Source organism: Buceros rhinoceros, unplaced genomic scaffold (assembly GCF_000710305.1).
Source record: "Buceros rhinoceros silvestris isolate BGI_N320 unplaced genomic scaffold, ASM71030v1 scaffold20160, whole genome shotgun sequence".
Taxonomy (NCBI): domain Eukaryota; kingdom Metazoa; phylum Chordata; class Aves; order Bucerotiformes; family Bucerotidae; genus Buceros; species Buceros rhinoceros.
In genome coordinates, this window is record NW_010391633.1 from 422 (window position 1) to 23122 (window position 22701).

Genomic DNA, 22701 nt, shown 5'->3' on the forward strand with positions numbered 1-22701 from the left:
TCTAGTGGAGCTCATAGGGCAAAGAAATCTTCAGTGAAGAGCCTTCAGTACCTTTAAAAGTGCTGGCAAAAATACAGGGGCAAGTGGCTTTTTGATGGGTGAGCAGGTGGAAAATCGTTTTGCTACTGTTACTGTCTCTGTAATTTTTTGGGGGGGGGGACTAGCATCTCTTCATCACTCCCCTATGTCTCCTAGGAAGCAGTGCTTTGTCCAGATTATTCCCATTTGGCAGCACCACTTCTATGTTTTGTTTTAGTGCTGCTCTCCAGGGAGAGTGTTGAAAGTGTTTTTTGATCACAACTTTTTTTTTTTTTTTATATATTTCTGTGTAATTAGTGCTCATGAAGCTTGAGTTTAATACCAACAACATCTGTATTCAGGAGCAGCAAGTACGCTGCCAGAGCAGCTCATGCTGTGCCCACTGAGGAGCTGGAGTGCTTGTTGAGTTCTTCCTGTTACGCTTTTTGACAGATCAGAGTTGGGCTTCCCTATGCCTCCTGCTCCTTCCTGAAGGAAGAGGAAGATTTTTTTTAAATTTGGGATTGGTTTTAGGGCTGTTGAAAGTCTTTGTCTGTTGGTGTTGAAGGGTTTTTAATGAACTTCCCTGTGAAACACGTTTGTATTGCCTGAAATATACAAAAAAATTGTCTTGATATAAACTCTCTTCTGAAGACTTTCATGGGAACAACCTTGGTAATGATTTGGCTTGTTGGACAATGCACCTGCGAAAACTTTGTTAAAAAGTCTTGAGTATGGAGTACAGTATTCACGTATTTCAGAAATCTTACCATTACATGAAATTCACTCTTTGGTGAAATGATTATTTTGCATTCTCTTAGCAGTAGTCTTGGGGTCAAGATAATGTTGGGTTTTTTTTTTAGTGGTAGTGCGTTTTCTTACAATAAAATTTCTCCATTATGCACTAATGTCTGGCAGATTGTGTGTGGATTTTTTCATTCATTTGTGAAAGTAATGAAGAAATGACAAAACAAAGGGGTTAAAATGACCAGTTTATATTCTCTCAGGGCATAACACTTGCCAAAAGACTACATGGCTTCTCGACTGTGACTGCTTCATTAAAGCAAAATGTATTCTAATCTTGAGATCTTTGCTGGGTAGTATTTAAATATACTAGATCTGTTCCTTTTTAAACATACTTCTTCAGCCGTGCGTGAGCATTACGGTTTTTTCTCTTTGTTGTTGTTTCAAGTAATACTTTGTGTTTTGTGTAGTTTGATGTTGATGGAGGAGTACAGCAGCTCACCGTGTTCATGCACAAGCCCAGTTGTGCTTTCGTTGATGCCTCTTGGCTTACTTACTAGTACCATCTTTATGTGTTTTAAGAGTTCTTATTTTGTTCATACTTTGAGCACTTGCCTTGTGCATTATAGTTGGATTCTTGAGTTGATAATAGTATATGTGTGGCCTTTGGTGGGGTCAGTGCTATATAGTTGGGCCCTTGATGGAGATGCTTCTACTGTAGTTAAATATTTCTGTCACCTTATAGATGTGCAGTTTTCCTGCCCTGTGTGTCCTTTTCCAGCAGAGTTTATATATTTAGTTTAATTTTAGAGAAAAAGAATACCCAAGTCCTGCTGGCAAAAGCTCCATTTCCAGTTTCCTCCAAGGACCCTTTCTCTACCCATGAGGTTTAGCAGCAGAAGTAAGTCCCTGGTGTAGCGTTGAATTGCTCTGCAGGCGTGGATGCGTTGATGTGCTCGAGCTGTGTTTTCGGAGTGTGGCTGCTGTGCTTCCACGTCTGGAGAAGTTGTATCTGCATAGCTGCAGTTATGTTTTGCAACATGGCTCTACTGGTCAACGACCGCGCCTTTTCGGGCTGCGTTAAACTTGTGATAAGTCTAATGGCTGGTGGTGCTTAGTGGAGACGTGGCAGTGAGAGCATGGAAGTGTGTCATCCCTGCCTAAGTAACGGATATAGTGCAGGCATAAGAACCTTTTTGATAATGTAGTTCATTCTGTTCAGAGAGCTGGCCTTACTCCTCCTAGTAGCTCTGCTGGAATAAGCTGTGTCTGTGCTTCAGAGGTTTTTTTATGGTGACATACCCGGTCCAGCATAGACAGGGCGATTGTCTGCAAAAACAAATGGGTTTTGCTTTCTTGCAGTAGAGGAAAAGCAGCAAGATTAATACACTGTGCTAACATTCACTGTGACCTGAGACTGTTCTAGTTCAACAGTTAGAATACACAGTGTGCCTACAACCCTTGTTGCTCAAACATAAATGTGTGAACGCTGACCTGACTTTTTTTCAAGATCATCATGTAGCAAAATGAATATTTATCTTTATTTTCAGATGTTCATTTGGCTCTGCGTTCATTGTGGGGAAAAAACCATCTACTTCATCTCTGTTGTTTTTGCTTTATTGGAGAATTGCTGATGTTTTAGACCAAATGAAAAATTAATATGATGAACAAGCACAAATAAACCTTGAAGTTGTTTTTTATTGCTTTCATTTATTTTCTTGCACTAGTTTTAAAATGTTCTAGAGCTACTTCTGATGGTACTTTGAGCAGGGGAGTGCTTACCAAAAGGAGAAGGAAGAAAGTGGGCAAATCACTGTCAAAACTTAGAACAATAGCCTTTCTTTCCTGAAGGTATTGAGAAAGGGTGGTGAAGGGAAGAGTGGGGAGACCAGGGAGAAAGTTTTAACTTCACTGCAGTAGACTGATTATTTCTGTAAGGACTGGTCTTAAACTTTCTCTCAGGTGGAACCTGGAGTAGTTCTACCTGTAGAACTTGATCAGAGTGTGGAATTTCAGGATCTGGTGTCGAAGCTTGAATTTGTTGAGACATGTCAACTGCAGAAAATACATTGGCCCTGCTGAAATAGGTGGCAAAATCTTGATTACCTTCAGCAAGGCATTGGCTTCCACAAGGACAAGATTGGCGGCGTGGAGGATTTCCTATCTGGTTTTGCGGACGTTGCTATAGACCATGCTGCTGAATTAGTTACACATCTGTCAGTTCCTCCTGTTCAAAGTTCAGCTGATTTCCCACACATAGTAACTGAAACGAGTGTAAATCTCCCTGCAGCTTTAATTGGCAGTTTGGTGATAGGAGATTGTGTGAACCACGTCTGTGACAGTCTTGCTTTTTTATTTAAGCTAGTACAGACTAGAGGGGCAATGAAGAGCTATTAATGGGGCATTGGTTTATAAATTAATTGAGAAATGATCTGTTCCGGAGGAGGTTGCATGCTGGGACTGCATAAGCATTCTTTCAGAATCTTTGCAAATTACAAGCACAGAAGTATGATCCTCAGGTATTTGCTAGTAAGAACAAGGTAGAAACATCTGAAGAACTGACTCGGCCTTTCTTGAAGCATCGCGTGCTGATAGCCCACATTACTGCGTGATTACACCACCGCCTTTTCCTCCTTTGGGATGAAACCAGGGCGTTTCAAAGTGTTTTATGAATGTTGAGATTCTTGAAGAATTATGTATGTGGTGGAGCAGCTTAGAAGGCAGTGCCCGGAATAGCGGGTAGTGTAGCGGTGAGGGTAATACTGCTGGGGCGATGGGCTGAGCCGAGTGTTTAACCTGGTGAAGCCCAGGGGGTAGGGAAGTGTCCTGACTCCCAGGCTGCAGGGTACTCTGGATTTCCTTTTACGTGGTTTAAAACATTTGTTTCCAGGTGAAAGTCCAGGTTCTGGTGTTGCCAAGAGCAGCTTTGGATGCAGTAGGAAAAAAATTGTCTGGAATAAATTAGAAATTCTATTCTGAACATGTGTGTCACAGGGAAAGCAGATTTTAGGTGTCTGCACTGGAGGTTCACAACTGTACTCGATGTGCTTGGCTGTAGCTGGATTAACCTTTCCTTTCATACCTACTGTTAACAGCTGAGCTGCATATTTCCATTTTTTCCGTAATATATTAAAATATTACTGTAGTTTTTGGATGCTTGATAATGTCACCATGTTTGCCGAAGTCAAATCAAGAATCTTTTATGGGGTACTAAAGGGAAATAAAATTGAAGAGTTGGATAAGCAACCACTGTTGTAGGTTGTTGGCGCTTTAGCGTGTGGTTTTTATTTGTCCTTCTGTATGTAGAGCTGGTCCTTCACAACCGTGAAAAGGCCCTGCCTGTCCACTTAAGTGTTCATCTCCTGCCAGATCTTAGAAACCACCAAGATGTGTAACATCGTGCCTGGCGCTTCATGAGAGGTAGCACTTCTTGTTGCAATTTATCTGACTCCTGACTAGTTCCCATTTTTTTGCAGTAGTTTTTTATAGAGAGGTTTTGCGTCACTCTTCTGAATATTTAAAATTACAAATTTCTTCCTGTACTGTTGCATACAGATGGCCTTGAAATACTGACAGTGAAATTCAGTTCCACAGATAATTTCAGGCATTGTAAGTTCATCTTAAAAGAACTGCTCAGATTTAGAATCCTGGGATGAAAACACATTTTCATACATAAAGTTCACACTTCATGTTGCGCTGTGTAACTAGGTTAGGATCCCAAATTTCTGACTTTGTTAACTCTTTTTTAGTGCAGAATTCCTGGTAGATTTGTGGCAGAGTAGTAGTCATGATTTGTTGATTACTCTGGAAAATATTTGTAAGGACATATTGTCGACTGTAAGCACAGCATGGTTTACATGTGAGTAGTTAAATCCATGTGTTTTACAAAGTATATTTTTTAAGAATGAATTTTGCTTCCTTACTCCTGTTGTTCTGAAATGACAACTTATTGATAATTTTGCCATCTGTATTTTTGCCTGAGTAGAACTGAGAGCGAGATTTAAATTTGCAAGCAAGTTGTTCAATATTTACCCCTTTTCCATTGAATACTGTGTCATTATCCCATTGCGTTCCATGCGTGGAGTCACTTAAGGCTGCTGTGATCATCCTTTGATGTAATTTAACAAGGGATGGATGCTTACTCGGGGTTAATGGACTTCTCTTGCACCTGTATTCAGAAAAGGATGTGAGGGGTACAGTTGTCATAAATGTGATGTAACACAGTTCACCGCAAGACTGTTCTCTAGTGACTATTAACGGTATCTTTGATTTCTTCTGTTTTTTTTTTTATTTGTTCTGGTGATTATTGTTACAGCGACAATGTATTTCTTCAGTTATTGCATAGTTAGTACTAGTGTAATTCTAAGTTACTCTTAATGTTGGGGCTGTAGATGAAAATTCTGGACAATAGTGTAGAGCAACAGAACAGTATGGAAGATCCGATGGCTCAGATTCATTATGAAGTGTGACGGAGGAGTCAGGGCTCCTGCTTACCGGATGTGCACAAAGCCTTAGGGAACTTGTGAGGATTAGTGGGCATATCTCATAACTTGAACAGTAGCTGCCCCAGGTGTGACGTATGTTACTGTGTGCAAGTTGGATTATCTCCCACTATAAAGCTGTAGCTACAGCAGCCGTTTCCTTGCTTTAAAGCACTAATTTCCAAAGGTTAGCGTTCATTCAGAAGTCACAGGCCAGTCAGGAACTGGTCCCTTGTAGTTGCACAAAGTTACGAGTCTGCGTATTTTTACAACAGTTTTGCTGATAAATTTATCTACTTGTGGCTTACCAAGTTTTGCTGTTGATCATATCACACTTTTGGGAGTTACTGCTCTAAATGTTGCTTTTCTAAACTACCTGCTTTCTTAGGCTTTATACAACATGTGAAAACAGTGTTTTACTGCTTTGCATCTGAAGTTATATATTAAGGTTGTATGAAACTATAAATGACTTTGAGAAAGGAAAATAATTCTTCTGTGACAAGCTTGAATTGGAGTGAATTTTAAATCCAGTATTTACAGTGGTTTTGAATACTCCCATTTTTTAAGGCATAAAAATCAGGGATGGTATATGAAGTGTGGATGAGTAGCTAGACTGTTTCTGGACCAATCCAATTTTAATGATTCTGCAGGTCGTAGACCCTGTGTGTGTTGCATGACGATGGTGATTAAAAACTGAGGCTCGTAAGGGCCACTGGAGGTTTACTGGCTCTGCTGCCTGCTGTAAGCAGAACAGCTTCAAAGTTAGAGCACTGTGGTCAGGGCTGCTTTTTCTTGGTGCCATGCACCTGCAGCATTTTATTGGTGCTCTCCTGGACTCTTTCAAGTTGTTTGTACTTCTTTTAAAGACAGGGTATGTGCGTGTGTGGCAAAAGCGGACATGGTATTTCAGGTGGGAGCTCACAAGTGCTGAGTAGGGAGGAATAATCGCTTCCATTGACCTGCTGCCTGCACTGGAGCTAATGTGAGCATGGTGGCTGTATGAACTGTACGTGTGTGGCTGCAGTCTCACAGCTGCTTTAAGCTGGCTGAAGCACTGTTGCCTTCCCCTGTGCTTAGCTACTCAGCTCCCTCATTCCTGTCCCCTCTTTGGTGCTGGCATTACGTGTTCTTGTAGCCCCGTGGCAAGCCAGAACCAAATCAAGAAGCTAATCCACATGGAAACAAATCAATTTTCTGTTCCAGGTGACTGTTCAAAGCCTTCAGCTGACTCATGGGGGAAAGTGCACGAGAGGGGCGCAGGGCCTTCTCTTCATCTTTTGTTGGTCTTTGCTCTGTAGTAGCTGAGAGTGTTGAAAGGGAGGCAGAGGCTTTAAGGCCAAGTAATAACAGTCCCCCAGAGGAACAGCTGCATAGCTGGGGCTGCCGTGTCGGTTTTATTACTTTCACCTTTTCTTGTATGCTGTGCAATGAAGGGCACTCTGGTTATTTCCCAAGAGGGATAGGCAGTGCCGCTTCCACACATACACGTGACCCAAGCTGAGCTATATACCAGGATCACCAGTGCAGTCGCGGGGGGATGAAATAAAACAGTAGAGGCTTTGATAATAATAAGTTACAGCGAATATCTGTGGTAGGTTGTGACTAGTTGGTAAGGATTGTCCTTTGTAAATTTGTTGGATGCACCAGCAGGGCTGAGCTTGGCCTACTTATGATAAACAGATTTTTTTAAAAAAAAAAAAACCCAAGTCACTCTAGAAAAGTGTTAATGATAAGTAGATGTTTGTTAGGCTACATTTTAACAGCTCTTCAGCGGGTTGCGTGAGTCTTCCCAACGTGTATTCTCCTCCAGCTGTCTCTGGCGTGAGCTTTTGTCAGGGCCCTCTGTGCACTGATGGGCCCAGACCTGGAGCCTCCACCCACAGCCCTTGACAGTGGGCTGAAGTCCCTGCCAACTGATCCAAATACAGAAGTGAGTCAATCTTTGAGTCTAGGACACTGGTTTCCAAATGTTGTTGATTGCACACCCCTGTTGGTAAAGGTTTTTTGAGCATGCACCCCTGGTATATGTGTCTTTATTTACAAATTGCATGCATCTACTACTGAAGTTCCAGTATTTTCTTCCTGCACCCCAATGGATTGTCTGGTACACGTCCCCTTTGGAGACCCCTGGTCTAGGCTGTGTAACTTTAATCCTCTAATTCCACTCATTGTGTCTCACTTATTGTGAGACAGTCTTGATTTGATATGGTTTATGCAATCAGTCATTGATCTAGCCCACTATACGTTAACGAACAGCGAGAAGGACAGAACTTTTGTAACCTGTGTATACAAAACTTGCAGAGATAGTCGGCAAGAAAAACAACAAACTCTTTTACTATTCGTGCTGTAGAAAACACGTTAGGAAAATTTCACAGGATAGACTGGCTTTTATTAACACACTGAAATGATCATCTGCGTCAAGGGCAAATGTGGCTGAAGTTGCCCTCTTGTACGCAGACCAAACAAGTAGTTGCTTTTGAGTGTTCCAAAACATGGTATGACTGTGCTACTCCTCTGTTGCTGACCTGAAGTTAACAGGACACTAATCCTCATTAAAAATCTGCATCAGCTAAAAAGATTTAAACCTGAAGTTATGTGCTCATGTAGATCTGGAGTGTGTGTGGTTGAAAAAGGAACAGAATTGAGTCTGATTAGGTAGGTTTGTGGCTTGGTTGTTCTTTCACAGCCCATGCACCCCTAGCTTGCTGTTTAAATGGCTTGCTGGTTCTGTGGTGTTTCACAAAAGCATGGCTGTGCAGCATCATGTTCGTGTAGTGTTACGTACCCATCGAGGTGGTAGCGATCTGCCTGTGCTTCGTTTGCAGTTTTCAGGGTGTGGGAGCAGGTAGCCCCGTAGGCTGCGTATACTGATGAGAGCAGCTTTTGAGTGTAGCAAGAGCTGTGTCTGGTAGGTGCGTTGGTGGCTCTGTGACAGTATGCGGATCACAACTTCGTAATCTTTTATTTTTCTAAGTTCTGTTTTTATTTTATTTACAGTGACAGTATTGCTATAGACACCTGGAATGGGATTTTCAAAAGCAGGCATGCAGTGTGAAAACAAAGATGATGTTGACTTTCAGTAGAGCTAGGAGTCTTTGAAGCCTGGCTCTTACTAGGTGGATATGCTGTTCAGCTGTTAGAGGAAAGAACAGCTTTCTGTAAGCAGTACTAACAGCGCCGTTAGAGCAAAATCTAATCACAATGCTGATGGCTTATTAATTTTTTTCTTCCTAATGCACATTTACATTTAAATTTCATGACATCGTAAAATATCATGTTATTTGCTTGGCTTTAAATCACAAGGTCAGTGCTCATGCTGGTGGCTGTATGCAGCAGATCAGATGTAATACTGAATCTTGGGAGAAGTGTGTTTTTCTGAAGATGCCTAATTACCTCATGAATGCTGATTTTATCAACACTTGAGCTAGTTCTCTGTAGCTGTTCTTTGTTTTCGTGTTCTCCCAGAGAGGTGATCTTTATGTATGCTCCGGTTCTGCTTTGCCCTTGCTGTAAGCTAACGCATAGGAGGTTGAAGAAAAAAATAAGAATGAGGCTATGCAGTATAGAGGACAGGGTACCCTCTGCTAGTCTAAAGTTTAAACCAGTTTCACAGTCAGTGGAGTATAGAAGAATACCAGGAAAGAGGTTACAGAATCCCAGGACAGCTGAGGTGGGAAGAGGTATCTGGAGATCATCACCTCATCCAGTGTCCTGCTCACAGCAGGCTCAGCCAGAGCAGGTTGCTCAGGGCTGTGTCCAGCTGGGTTCTGGGTATCTCCAGGCATGGAGACTCCATAACCTTGCTGGGAAAACTGGGCCAGTATTTGACTACCTACCCTCAGAGTTTAAAAAAAACAAAACAAACAAAAAAACCAGAAAAAGTTTTTTCTGGTTTAAATAGGTTTTTTGATTTGATTTGTGCCCCTTGCCCATTCACTGGATGCCACCAGGAAGAATTTGGTTCAGTTGTCTTTTCACCCTCCCACCAGGTATTTATACACACAGATGAGATACCCCCAGAGCCCTGTGTTCTCCAGGTGGAACAGTCCTGGCGCTCTCAGCCTCTAGTGTAACACATGCTCCAGTCCCTTCATTGTCTTCATCCTTAGGGAGATCTGTGGGAGGGAGACTCTGAAGAGTGATTCACATGGATCTGGGCAGGGAGAGTAAGTTTCTATTTGGCAAGAAGTAAGCAGGAGAGAAAAAAGAATTGAAGCCAAAACTATCTTAATAAATTTGAGTGGTAAGTATTATAGCAGACTTTTTAAGGGAAGTTGAGGAGAATGCCATGGAGAGGATGATTTTGATATGCACCCAGTGAATGGCTGCTTGCATTCCGTTGGTCTCATGCAAAAGGGTTCCGTGCCAGCGTTAAAAGGCTTGTCAGAAGTCTCTTCACTTCTGAGTATGGCTGAGGAGAAACATAGCTATTGTCACTAGCAATAAATGGCTGAGAAAGGTCTCCTAGAAAATAGTGTTTATTTTGATACTTTGTAATGTCTTGGCTATAGTTTTGATTTCAGCCTGTAACAGCACTGTCAGACACTGACCTAAATCTGTTCACCTTTTTTTCTGGTCAGTATTATAGCTGCTAATTTGTAACAGTCTGTAGGTTTTGTAATCCCCTCACTGGGATTAGGTGGGAATAAATTCCTATAGAAGCATTTTAATTGGAGTCTCAGGATTGCATTCAGTGTTGGGGTTTTTTACTACTATTTTTATGTCATAGAAATTCTCTTTACTTATTCTGGTTAATCATTTGTCTTTGTCCAGTTTAAAATTCTAAAGAAAAGCCTAAATGAGAAAACACTGCATGAGATTTTGTATATCATTACATGTGACTGAATTTAACTTTGAGATAAATCAGTGGACCTCTGTAGAAGGTGTAGGTTTATTTGCCAATACTAGACATCTGTGAGATTCATGAGTTGTTTGATAGAAACTACTGAGATATTTCAAACTGGTTTTGCTGTTGAAAGTAATTTTTTGTCCATTACAAATTGAATATCCATCCTCTCCCTTCTTGTTGTAGTTGTCATGGATGATGACGATGATGAATCCTGTTTCCTTGATCTTATTGGGTAAGTTTTCCTTAAACAATTCTTTCAGAAAAATTGGGAAAATCAATCTTGCAAAATCATCTTCTACAAGGTGATTCTGTCTCAGTATTGTCTCAAGATGAGGTGATTTCAAATGAAAAGAGTAGCTACGCTTCCCTTGCTCCATGTGGAGATGTGTGTATCAGAAAGCCTTCTGTCCCAGCCAGTTTATACTGGCTGACAGTCCAGTTGCTGGTCTTACCCTCAGGAGAGGCAAAGGAAGGAGTGTGCATGGAAGTTGGATGCTCTCCTCAGCTGGTGGTAGTACCAGGCCAGCGCTGAAGCATGTTACTGGGGATGTTGTTACAAACTTCATTGCAGAGGACTGGTTTGGGTTTTTCTAATTAAAAAAATAAAGAGCTCAAATTTTTGAGTGGTAGAACTAGACGCTTTGTTAACACTGTGCTTGTATTTTAAAGGGAAAAGTAAAATTACTCTTAGTTATAAATACTTAATTTCTACTGATGTGTGTTTGCATAAAAATTTTAGAAAAACAGAACTGCTACTCAGTAGTGTTAAGTATTCACAGCAAAAAAGGATATTATCAGCATTTTGCTCAAAGGTACTTGATCTTAATAAAATTGGGGATTTTAAATGGTCCTGGGTTTGTGTCATGTCCCGTCCCGCACCCTCCCCACACCCCCCCCCATTATTTCCATTACAATTTTATTTGGAGGTTTATGATTCCAAATGGGAATCTCAAAAAATAATTAGGATAATAAAAAATAATTAGGATAGCTGAAGCATGAGCAAGACTTTGTGGATTGCATATGTGACAAGTTACCTTCCTTTGGCTAACATTCATGTCAGTGTTCAAGAACAGGTAATATGCTGTAACGCATTTAAAACAGGAAAAACCTGAACGTTTCATTGAAAATACTTTGTTCAAACTCTGCCACAAATCAGAATGACAGCGACTAAAAGATTGTCTCTGCTTCATACAAGAATTTTTTACCGTCTTAAATGTAGTATATAAATAAGCCTTTTACCTTTCTCACACTCAAAGCTTCCAGCAAATCCAGTGAGAGCTTTAACTTCAGAAAAAACCAAAATATTGCCACAGTGGCTGCTGTAATTTGGGGGTTACTGGGAATGCTGTAGCAAAAGCATTGCCAGCAATAGCTCACGGGAAGTGCAAATTACTGATTGTAGCCGTGTGAACACACATCCTGCTTGGAAGATAATCGACTGCATGGGTCAATTAATTGCTCTGTCCTGAGCCTGAGTCACAAAGATCCTGGTACAAGTTCACAGGTGGTCCAGAAGATGAAGTGCTCTCTATAACAGATGAGTGTTTGTGTGAAAAATTACTGTGTCCTTCCTGCTGCTGGCAGCAATTACTGTCTCAAGCATCTAGAAGAATGGAAAACAGCGGGTTTTTTCTCATCTGATCTTTGATTTTGGTAAGTGCCTTCTAAAATGCCTTCCGTACTAAAGATAATAGTTAAGGTGGTGAAGTGTTCTTGATTTTCAATTGCATTTTTCATGGTTTAAAGCCAGCGAGTGTAATTAGTATTAAACAGCTGGTTATTTTATTGATAAAACTCAAGCATTATAGAGCCCTATATGAGAGCATGAGTTCTGTTCTCCTCAGTTTGTGAAATTTAGTGTAATCTATTACGAAAACGCCATTTTTGTTGGGAATTAAATGGTAACCACTTCTATTTTGTAAGCGTAGTAGCACCGTGAAGTCCCTGCCAAACACTTCTGTTCTAAACCCATGAATGCAGTTTGTTTTTAAATGAAAAATAGGGGACTAGAGGTATGTGTGTGCTCTTAGGAGAGGAGCTGTGAACCTGAAAGATCTTTAATTTGTTCCCTCTTTATTTTCTAGGATGGTCAAGAGAGAAGGCGAGATGTTTTGAATTTTTTTATATGAGAATCTCCTGTTCCTCAAAAATGTTTTACTATTACTTGTTAATGAATAAAGATGCTTTAAAGTCAAAAAGTCCATGTCATTTTATACTTCATGCTATTGGACATGTTGTGAAATGCTGTATAATTGTATTAAAATAGTCCCATGTAGTACCACGTCTTACGGTTTTTACTTGCTCTCTATGTGCAGTTGCATTGATGTACTTTCAGTTTGAGTTTTCAACACTCATTCTGTCAGACCACATATTTGACCAGAATTTTGCTCAGTGCTAAGTTAATGAGATGATACACTGAAATTGTATTTTGTAATACTTAACCAGTTATTTCCGTGGTTGATTTCGCTTGGAAAAGGTGCTGCTTTTTTCTCCAGGTGAAGGGACTGTTACTCTGGCAAGCATCAGGTTTTGTTAACTTACGTGAAGGGTGGCAGAAAGCACATTGAAGGTTCAGGTCTGTAAATACCCGACTGACTTAGGCGCTAGCTAAGCAGGCGTTATAGTCACCTCTGTAGAAGACACAGTGCCTGTTTTAGTTCTTGTTCTATTTGGTGGTGGTATTTTCCTTAGGTTTTGTCATAAAATGCTGTGTGTTTTCAGAGAACATGAGTAAGACTTTCATAAAGGGAAGTAGATTGCAACTAAAATTTTGTGATGAACATAGTTTACTGCGTGGAATGCCATGGTACAATGACAGCAAATACAGTCAGCATCTGAAAATAGTGCTGATATAGAGACACAGATCCTCAGATGGTATGAACTTCAAGCTTTGCACTGGAGTCAGTGAAAGAAACGTGTTTTTACTATCAGCTGGATTTATGAGTATAGTATCTAGCTTAGAGTAGCTTTATTAGTAGAAGGAGCTTCCTAAAAGTAATTATATTTTTTTTTTTCCTCCCCCTTAAGGGACCCACAGGCGTTGAATTATTTTCTACATGGACCTAGTAGTAAATCTGTGAGTACCATTCCTGTAGTTAAGACATACATAAGCTTCACTGGGTGTGTTGTTTCTAAACATGATTTTTGTCTTTTTTCAGAGCAATGAAGACTTGACGAATGCGGAATATTCTGTAGCCAACTCAAATTCAATTTTCGCCAACTCCAATGTAAGTGGATGGGAGACAAATCATGTTCGTATTGTGATGGCATGCTTCTGTTACGGCTTCACTTGGCTTTTATTGAACCCATTGAAGCAGATGCGGGTTTTGACCTTTCTCGTGTGAAAATTCTGAATGCTAACATAGAATCTCCTCATCTTTAGTGTTTTAAGCATTTCGTTGGGTTTTCAGTGGGGAATTAACTGGAAGATAGAAAACATGGCCCAACAGTGCAGTAAATACAGAAAACAACTTGCTGAGCAGTGAAAACATTGTCCAGTGTAACTTTCTCCAGTTCACTGGACTTGTAATTTCAGTGAGGGTAGGTGTAGTAGTGCTCAAATGTAGACTTTAAAAGTTAGTCACTCATACGTGTCCTGTGTATGCTAGGATGGTTTTATTCTTTATTTCTGAGTAGAATCTGAGTTAGCAGTTTTCTTAAATTAACGAATGGGGGTTTTTTGTTCTTTGGATTAAATACCTAGGTGATGTTCCTTTCTGTAACTTAGTGACTTAGAGAAGGCACATTAAACTCAGTAGGTGTTGCAAGTAGTCTTCAGTATTCTTGTTTCGCCAGGAGTGTACTGCAGCCCTGGAGCAAGTTTTACCCAGTGAGGTTGTGCCTCCTTTGAGATAAAGCCAAAGCTGATCTCTAGAGCTGGCAGTAGCCCTGCTTTGAGTAGAAGGTTGGACTAGATGACTTCCAGAAATGCTTTCTGACTATGTTCCTTTCACCCGACAATTCAGTTATTTTATATATAGAGTAGGGTTTCCTTGGTAATTCTTCTTCTGTTGTACTGTTACCGTGACTCTGTCCCATGTTCTTAACAGATACGTGGATATACTTGTAGGTGTGTAGGGACTGTAATAGTAATAGGATGTGCCCAGTTTTCAGCCCATCAGAGGAGCAGGGATTTCCTGTGTATGTCCCTAGGATGGCTTCCTGTATTTTGATTTTCCAGCAGTCATTCCTCTCGTGCTCTGTTCTTATCTTTTGTATCTTCATAGTGAATACCAATGCTGTCTTCTCTTCCCTCCCTCATGTGAGAGCCCTGTGCTGACATAAGTGAAGAATGACTTGATTGCAAAGATAGATTCGTAGAGAGCATTGTGACAGAACGAGGTGTATCTAAAACATAAATAGATGGTTTTACAGGTGCTCCTTGTATTGTAAGATACCTGAAAAGTTAACGGCTTAGTCAGATGTTCTGTGGCTGTTTGGAATCCGAGCTGCAGCCATTCAGATGTCAACTTGGAGGGTCCGTGGTTCCAGTTTATGCACTTAAAATTGGTTTTGGATGTTAAACAGTCCTGGGAGCAGGGAATGAAACTTGTTATTCTTCATTTCAGTGGGAGAGTTTCAAGCTGTTAATATTGATTTTATGTAATATTATTTATTATTGCTAGTAGTGGTAATAAGTTGCATTAGTACTAACTGGAATAGCATTACCTGGAGCCCTCTAAGTTACACAGTTGTGAAAGATTTCAGGTTGGTCACTGTCTCTCGAGACAAGATGCAAGAGGGAATTCTCCACAAGAACCTGACAGTTATGATACCTAACAGTGCCCTGGTTAGTGACTCCTCATTGCTCTGCCTCATGGTAGCCAGGTGCAGTTGAGAACAAAAGCTTATTATGATTTTATAACTGTATTTTGAAAATATTGAATTTTAAGAACAATCAATATTTTAGAAAAAGAACAAAGTTTCATAAAATACACAGGCTGATTCAGAAACAGGTTGGGGTAAAATTCTCAATTGGGGAATTGAAGTTAGGGTGGGGATGTTACTGCCTGTGGTAATTATGGCTTGCAGCATCTTCACACTGTTTATATGAGGTGAAAACAACCGTCTGTGACCTTAAAGGAGTGAAGGCTCAGAATGTGAATGTGACTGATAATTTCAGGCCCACGTCTGCATTTATCTGGACCTAAAAAGAAACTGGATGTTGGTTTTGAATAGTTGAGATGTGATTTTGCAGCTTAGAAAGGTGTACTCTTCACTTAAAACTATTAGAAACCTGATATTTGGTTTGTCTAGAGTTTCTGGACATCATTTTTATTTAGGAAAATCTTGCTGACAGTTGGCCAGAGTAAAGCGGGTTCTGATTCTCCTTCTCGCAGTATTTATAGATGTAGATTTTTATTCATGCAAGGTACCACTACATATTTGCTGCAGTTTCAGTGTTAATAGTTCTCTGTAATCTTTTTACTGGTACAAACCACAAAGTATGGCATTGTTTTTCTTACTGCTTTTTTTCTAAGATTTTTCTGAACAAAGAATTAGCCTTAATTATTTAACCTTATGAAATGGCTGCTGGGTTGCACTGTGTGACGATAGAAATAATGGTAGGATTTTGGAGATGGATCTCATTTGATAGAAGTCAGCAAAAAAGTGCCTTTCTCCTGCCCTTTCCCTGCTGCAACTATGGCTACTGAAACCTTGCCCGAAGTTGATTTACAGTGGTGTCTTTTCACTCCTGCTTTCTTTTATCCTTTAGTCCAGGCAGTGCTCAGCTTGAGGAAAGAAAAGTAATCCTTCAAGAGCATGCCACATCCTCTTGAAACAGTGCAGCTGCAGAGCTGAGTGCTGTGGAATTGGGAGATTTGAGAAGCGGAAAGAGAGTATTCTCTTCAGCTGCCTGTTGTGAGGGCATGGGAGGAATTGATGCACGTGTTTATGCTGGCCCACTGTATGGATGAATGTCACCGTATATAGATACTATGTAAAGAACAGCATTTTGTAAAGGAAGTTTGCTTGCATAACAAAAACCTTAATGAGGAAACAAGGTAGAGCTTGAGATTTCTGCATATGATTTTATTTCTTGCTTTGCGTTTCAGAACACTGATCCTAAGTCGTCTGTAAAAGGTGTGAGCGGTCAGCTTGGAGAGGGGCCTAGTGATGGACTGCAGCTGTCCAGTAGCCTTCAGTTTCTTGAAGATGAACTTGTATCTTCTCCTTTACCTGATCTTACTGAGGATCAGCCTTTTGATATTCTTCAGAAGTCCTTGCAGGAGGCCAATATTACTGAACAGACTTTGGCAGAAGAGGCATATTTGGATGCCAGCGTAGGTTCTAGCCAACAGTTTGCACAAGCTCAACTTCATCCTTCTTCATCAGCATCCTTTACTCAGGCTTCTAATGTTTCTAATTACTCAGGTCAGACGTTGCAACCTATAGGAGTTACTCAAGTGGTACAGCAACCTGTTGGAGCATCTTTTGCAAGCAATACAGTCGGTGTGCAACATGGCTTTATGCAACATGTTGGAATTAGTGTTCCCAGCCAGCATTTGTCTAATAGCAGCCAAATTAGTGGTTCTGGGCAGATCCAGCTAATTGGTTCATTCAGTAATCAACCTTCCATGATGACCATTAATAACCTTGATGGATCTCAGATAATACTCAAAGGCAATGGTCAGCAAACACCTGCAAACATGAGTAGTGGCCTCTTGGTTCATAGACAAACTCCAAATGGTAACTCACTGTTTGGTAACTCCAATTCAAGTCCAGTAGCACAACCTGTAACTGTTCCATTTAACAGCACAAATTTTCAGACATCGTTGCCTGTTCATAATATCATCATTCAGAGGGGTTTGGCACCAAACTCTAACAAAGTTCCCATTAATATCCAACCAAAGCCTATCCAGATGGGTCAGCAGACTGCTTACAATGTAAATAACTTGGGAATACAGCAGCATCACGTACAGCAAGGGATTCCTTTTGCTTCTGCAAACTCACCTCAGAGTTCAGTAGTTGGTCCTCATATGTCTGTTAATATTGTTAATCAACAAAGTACCAGAAAGTCAGTTACACCGCAAACAGTTAGCAATGCTGGAGGTAGTATTGTTATCCATTCTCCGATGGGACAGCCTCATGCACCTCAAAACCAGTTTCTCATACCTACAAGTTTGTCTGTTAATTCTAATTCAGTTCATCATGTCCAGGCCATAAATGGGCAGCTTCTTCAGACTCAGCCTTCCCAGCTGGTTCCTAGCCAAGTGTCTGCTGAGCACGTCATGCTCAACAGGAACTCCACAAACATGCTAAGAGCCAACCAGCCGTATTCAGGACAGATGCTGAATAATCAGAACACGGCTGTTCAGCTTGTTTCCGGCCAGACATTCACAGCTCCTGGAAACCAAGTTATAGTAAATCACGGAACTTCACAGATTGTCGGGGGACAGGTGCCACTGCAGCAGGCGTCACCAACGGTGTTGCATCTGTCACCCAGTCAAGCTAATGTTTCTCAAGGTAGATCGAGTTTTACTACGATGTCGCCTGGGCAGTCTACGGTCTCAAACATGTCAGCTTCTAACCGATTCGCTGTTGCAAGTTCTTCTGGTTCAGTACATCCCAGCTTGGGACCATCAGTTCAGTCCGTTGCATCAGGAGGAAATTTTACTGGAGATCAGCTCACGCAGAACAGGACTCAAGTTCCCGTCAGCGCATCACATCGTCTTCCAGTATCCTCTTCCAAACCTGCCAGCACCTTTAGCCACACATCCATTGGAGCAACGCAGCAGCAGTTTGCTTTTGGTCAGGTATGAAAGCTGCTTGAATGTAGCCAAATAAATGCTTCTAAACTGTGCTAAATCTGGTTAACAAAGGATTCAAAGCTGGTGTTAATGCAGAGAACTTTACTTTTGCTAATTGGTATTGCACCAGATGTGGTGGAACTGCTGCAAATTACTGTAACCCAGAGACATCGTTTCACTGGGTACTTTCTGAAGTCTGACACTGTGAATGAGTCTGTCGCTTTCATTAGTTCAGAAGATTTTTGTTGGCGATTCATAGTAATATTTTCAGAACTGCTTAGCGCTGATCCCTTTCTGCTCCCTTTGAAAGGAGCGAATGTTGTAAGATATACAACTGTGAGCTGTCCTGAAAATGTTACCGTCAAACTAGATGTAAGGGCTTGGGTACATTCTTAGCACTCACAAGTCTTTTGACCTCACTAAAAACTGTACATGTGTTTTTAAATGTTTGACCTATTCACATTAGAGATGAAAAAGTTTTGTGGGTTTCTCTTTGTTACTTACCATGCTGGCATTTTCCCCACTGTAGTTCTATGTGTCTAGAGCAGTTTGAAGTTTTAAAATGTGAAGCAAAGACAAAGCAAGAGGTATTGCTTAAAGTTCTTAGAAGGCAATACCTTTTAAAACAGTTTGTAAATGCATCACATAAAAAAAAATACTTTCTTTATTTAGGAATACTTAAAAAAAATCTGAATTTATTTTAAGGTGAGAACTGGTCTTTTCTTGTCCAGTTGCTGCAGCTGCAGTTACATTCAACTCAAATTTGTCTGTTTTTGTCAGTGAACTTCCACACTCTGCCAATATTTAACTCAGTGACTTGTCACACAATTAGCAACAAGGTGTTACTCCACTTTCATCCTCTTTTTGGTTTTGTTTTTTTTTTTCTTGGTCGTTATAGAATACTGATAATAACTGTCTCAGAATGCATTTGGACGGTTTCTCTTAGATCTTTCTCTTTTCTCAAAGGCCTAATAGATTTTTTTTTTTAACCAAGGCCAAAATGAGCGATGAAAAATAATGGTTAATTAGAAAATCAGGGCAAACGTTGTAGAACCACATTTTTAGTCTTTGTCAAAACTGCTAGCAGACGTTGTAGCATTTTGTTTAAAGATGATGCACCTGCATCTTCCTGTCTGTAGGGTATGTGCTGGTGCAATGAGTTTCAGCAGTTACAAAAACATAATATTGCTTACTGCTGTAAAAGACCGTTTTAGTTTTGTGCTGAAATTTCAGAGCTGCAAATGGAAGCTACAGAGAACAAATTCTTCTGTTTACCAGAACCTATTTAGTTTGTACTTGCATCTGCAGTATTGTACTGTATCATATAAACCATTTATGTTTTAGTCACTAAACACTGGACAGTCTGTTCCATTGTGTGTGTTGGTTTTGTTTTTTGGGTTTTTTTTTTGTGGAGGCAGCCTATTTAGTCATCTTGCGAGTTTGAGACTCAAAAGCTGAGCTTTAGGAGGGGCACTTGTACTGGTAAATTATGCGTCCTTTAGAATGTTACTCGTAGGTATTTGTACTGTTAGTGTAATTTCTGTTCCTCTCTGATTTACTTCATAAAATTATTGAACTTAGGAATTGGAATGCCTGAAATTTCTCCACTTTTTTTTTGTACTTTTTTGAGTTTGAGGTTGAAAAAGGATGCATAGAGTTGAATTGTAGTTGCCATTTTTGCTTTCTTCTGTTTCTTAAAGCCTTGAATAAATATTTGACTGTATTTTTAATTTTTTTTAAATGTATATGTCACAGAAAAAAACGATGAACCAGACATCACCAGTTTCTGCATCGAAGTCACAGGATAATTTGAGACAGCCTCAACTAACAAGTCTTCTGAGCAACACACTATCAGGTCAACTAAGGTCTTTTTAAAATAATTTTCTTAATTTTCTCCAGCAACAGAATTTGCTGCTTCTTTGATGTGTCAAACTTGCATCGATGGCTTATGCTGATAGTGTCCTAAAAGTTACCAGAATTTTAACTGTAAAATAGTGCAAACTAAATTTTTCAATACTGAATGTGTGCTTTCATTTTTCCCAATGACAGCATGTAATTTTGTAGAGTGAATGGTTAAATCTCCACAACAAGCAATTATTTCTCCTCTCTATAAAATGCAAAATTGTGTGTATTATAATGCCTGGTGTCTAAATAATTTCAGGAGCTCTAGAAAAAGGGGTTTTATTTGCTTGAGGGAGACTCAGTATTGAAAAGCTTGGTAGAACGTACTGTGTGATTTTCTGTGAATTGCTGGGATGCTATACTTATAGTACTATAAGTTATTCTTACATTGCAGCACTGTGGTAGGAGATGGTTTATATCCAAGTTTGCAGCACAAAATAATAGTCCTGTTCCATTTTCCTGAGTCAGTTTCTCCACAGGGTAGTTGCAATAATGCTTTGAAGCAGATGGGACATGTATCTTTCTCCTGAAAGCTAAAAACTGCTAGTAAAATGTTTGGGATAAGTACATGAAATTATCCTGTTCTTGCTTAGCATAACAAGAGTTTTCTTAACATAATTTTTTATAGGACAGGATTGTGGAGGAAAAGTCATGCAGCAGCCACAAGAAAAAGTACTAGGATCGTCATCAGTTCAACAGACTATGCAGGTAGAGAATACCTTTATTGATGTGTTTCCCTTAAAGAAGTCAGGGATGTTTCAGCATGATAACCTAGGAGTCCTTGCAGGGGTTTTTAGACTATGTGAAATCACTCGAGCTTGTCAAATTGTACCTTGACATAATAAACACTGTGTATTTTGCAAATTGATGTTCTGAATGCTGCTTTGAGATTTAATTCAGTAAGTGGGGTCTGGCTATACTGTTCCCTGAAGATAATTTCATACAACATACCAATTCTTCATTGAGTTGGTCATAAGTTAGACCTTATCATTTGCTTTTATCATTACTTCTTACAAACTCAGCTGTTCTCTAGCTTACTGAGGGGAATGGTTTGTGAGAAGTAGCAGAAAAACTCCGTCTGGTCTTTGTCAGTTTTATTCTTCACTGTGTTGTCATCTTTCTTTTTTTTTAACCACCAAAAGTTCTCCTAAATATGGCAACTATGTACAAACATTTGTTGTTACGTCCAGGCTTTGGGGCTGGAAGGAGAGGCCAGCTTTTTGGAGAGGGAATGCAAGAAGTTCTGGAGGGAGGATCCAGTTGTGACATTCACTGAGTAGCTGAGGGCAAGAAGTGAGGGTCTGATGGAGGCTTGAAAGTGGGGCCTTTTTTGTGGATGGCACCAAGCTACAAAATCATGGAAGAAAACGAGAGAGGATCTGATGTAGAATTTTTGGTCCTTGCTGCAAATGTATTTGTCACTGTGGTATGACATGAATGTTTTTCCCTGTCTTACTGATGAGCAGAGGTAGAAGTAGTAGAAGGTACTGATAGTAGTGCTCAGTTAGGAGTTCAGCCTGTTCTGTAATTGGTCAGGTGTTCATTCTCCTGTGGTGGTGAATACTACTTATGCTCTGAAGGTAGAGGCTTTTTGGCCAGCAAGTACGATTACCATGTGCCTGCTTCATGCTGCCCCTAATTTGCTAAGGAGGATTCTCTGTACCACGTGCTTTTTTGTTCCTTCTAACCAAGTTGTGCTTCAAAAGAGCTTTCATGCAGCCTTTCTAAAAATCTTAGGTAATTTTGGCTCTGTGACCGGTTTCATTAGGAAGACTAGTTGTCTGAAAAAAACCAGCAAATTCATATTAAACAGAGCCTCTTCGACCCAGAATGGTTTCTTTGGGACAACACTAGGGTAGTAATGCCTCTGATATAGTAGGAACATGAGCCTTTACCACCTCAGAGAGTCCGGTATCTTAGGACAGTGTTCCTGTGAAAAACTTCAGCATCATAAACGTCTGAGGAAAGAATATAATGTGGATCTACCTGATGGGTACATCTATAGCATCCATACTGAAACAGAATTCCTGAAGCCACTTTCACTCCCCAGCCAGCCACCAAGGATTTTGAGAATGTAAAAATGCAGCCTTAGGCTGCTTTCCTGACAGATTCTCTAACCCATCAAAACCAGGCAAGGTAACATCAGCTGAGAAATGCAGAGGCAGTTCTTGAGGGGCACGTTTCTTTGGAAAAGTTTTTAGTTGTACTTTTTCTTCTTGTCACCCGCTAAATTTGATAACCGGCCTTTCTCCTAGTGAAGCCTGTGTGTGCACTGCACTGGAATTTGCCTACAAACAGCATTTCAGACCTTTGGCTTATGGAAGAGAAAGGGTTTCCCTGTAGCATTGATAGAGTGCCCTGTGAAAACAGGAGGTGGTTGAAGTGCTTATAATTATGTGGTGGTTACACTTAGTATTGGTGATATAGTTAATTAGCAGAAATAAATGCTGAAACATAGGTTTTGCGGTGAAGAGGATAGACTGTAATTTGTTTTTTATTTTGAACTTAGGTGGATGGTCATTTGGTTGGACAGAAAAGGCCTGCTGCGAAACAATTAACTAAAGGAGCTTTGTAAGTCATTCTTCTGCAATTTTGTTGCAGGTGTTTCCTCTAACCTTCATGTCTTTTTAGTTTTTGTCAATGTATAAACTTCTGTTAAAGCATGTGTTAATTCTGTATCATTAATTTTACTTGTAGTATTCTACAACAATTACAGAAGGATCAGATGCATGCTGTGACTCCAGATAAAAGTCGGTTCAGAACGTTAAACGATGCAGTTCAGAGACTCCTTTCATACCATGTGTGCCAGGGATCACTGCCAACAGAAGACGACTTAAGAAAAGGTAATTTAAAAAAAAAGCAGAAGGTTGGTAATCGATGTGTTGAGAGAGTTCTTGATGTAAGTTAGAGCAGTAAGAACGGGAACGTGTTTAAATTTGTGCAGGTTACTGAAGAG

General features: G+C 40.2%; 1 protein-coding gene across 1 annotated transcript in view; it reads left to right on the plus strand.

Moving 5' to 3' along the window:
- Window positions 1-10280: 10280 nt before the first annotated feature.
- Window positions 10281-22701, plus strand: part of GLTSCR1L (GLTSCR1-like) — a 15721-nt gene continuing 3300 nt past the window's right edge. The window contains exons 1-8 of the mRNA XM_010142563.1: window positions 10281-10324; window positions 13120-13168; window positions 13251-13319; window positions 16149-17849; window positions 19599-19698; window positions 20374-20453; window positions 22255-22316; window positions 22443-22588. Coding sequence (XP_010140865.1) covers window positions 10281-10324; window positions 13120-13168; window positions 13251-13319; window positions 16149-17849; window positions 19599-19698; window positions 20374-20453; window positions 22255-22316; window positions 22443-22588 — 2251 coding nt within the window. The remainder of the gene's footprint in view (window positions 10325-13119; window positions 13169-13250; window positions 13320-16148; window positions 17850-19598; window positions 19699-20373; window positions 20454-22254; window positions 22317-22442; window positions 22589-22701) is intronic.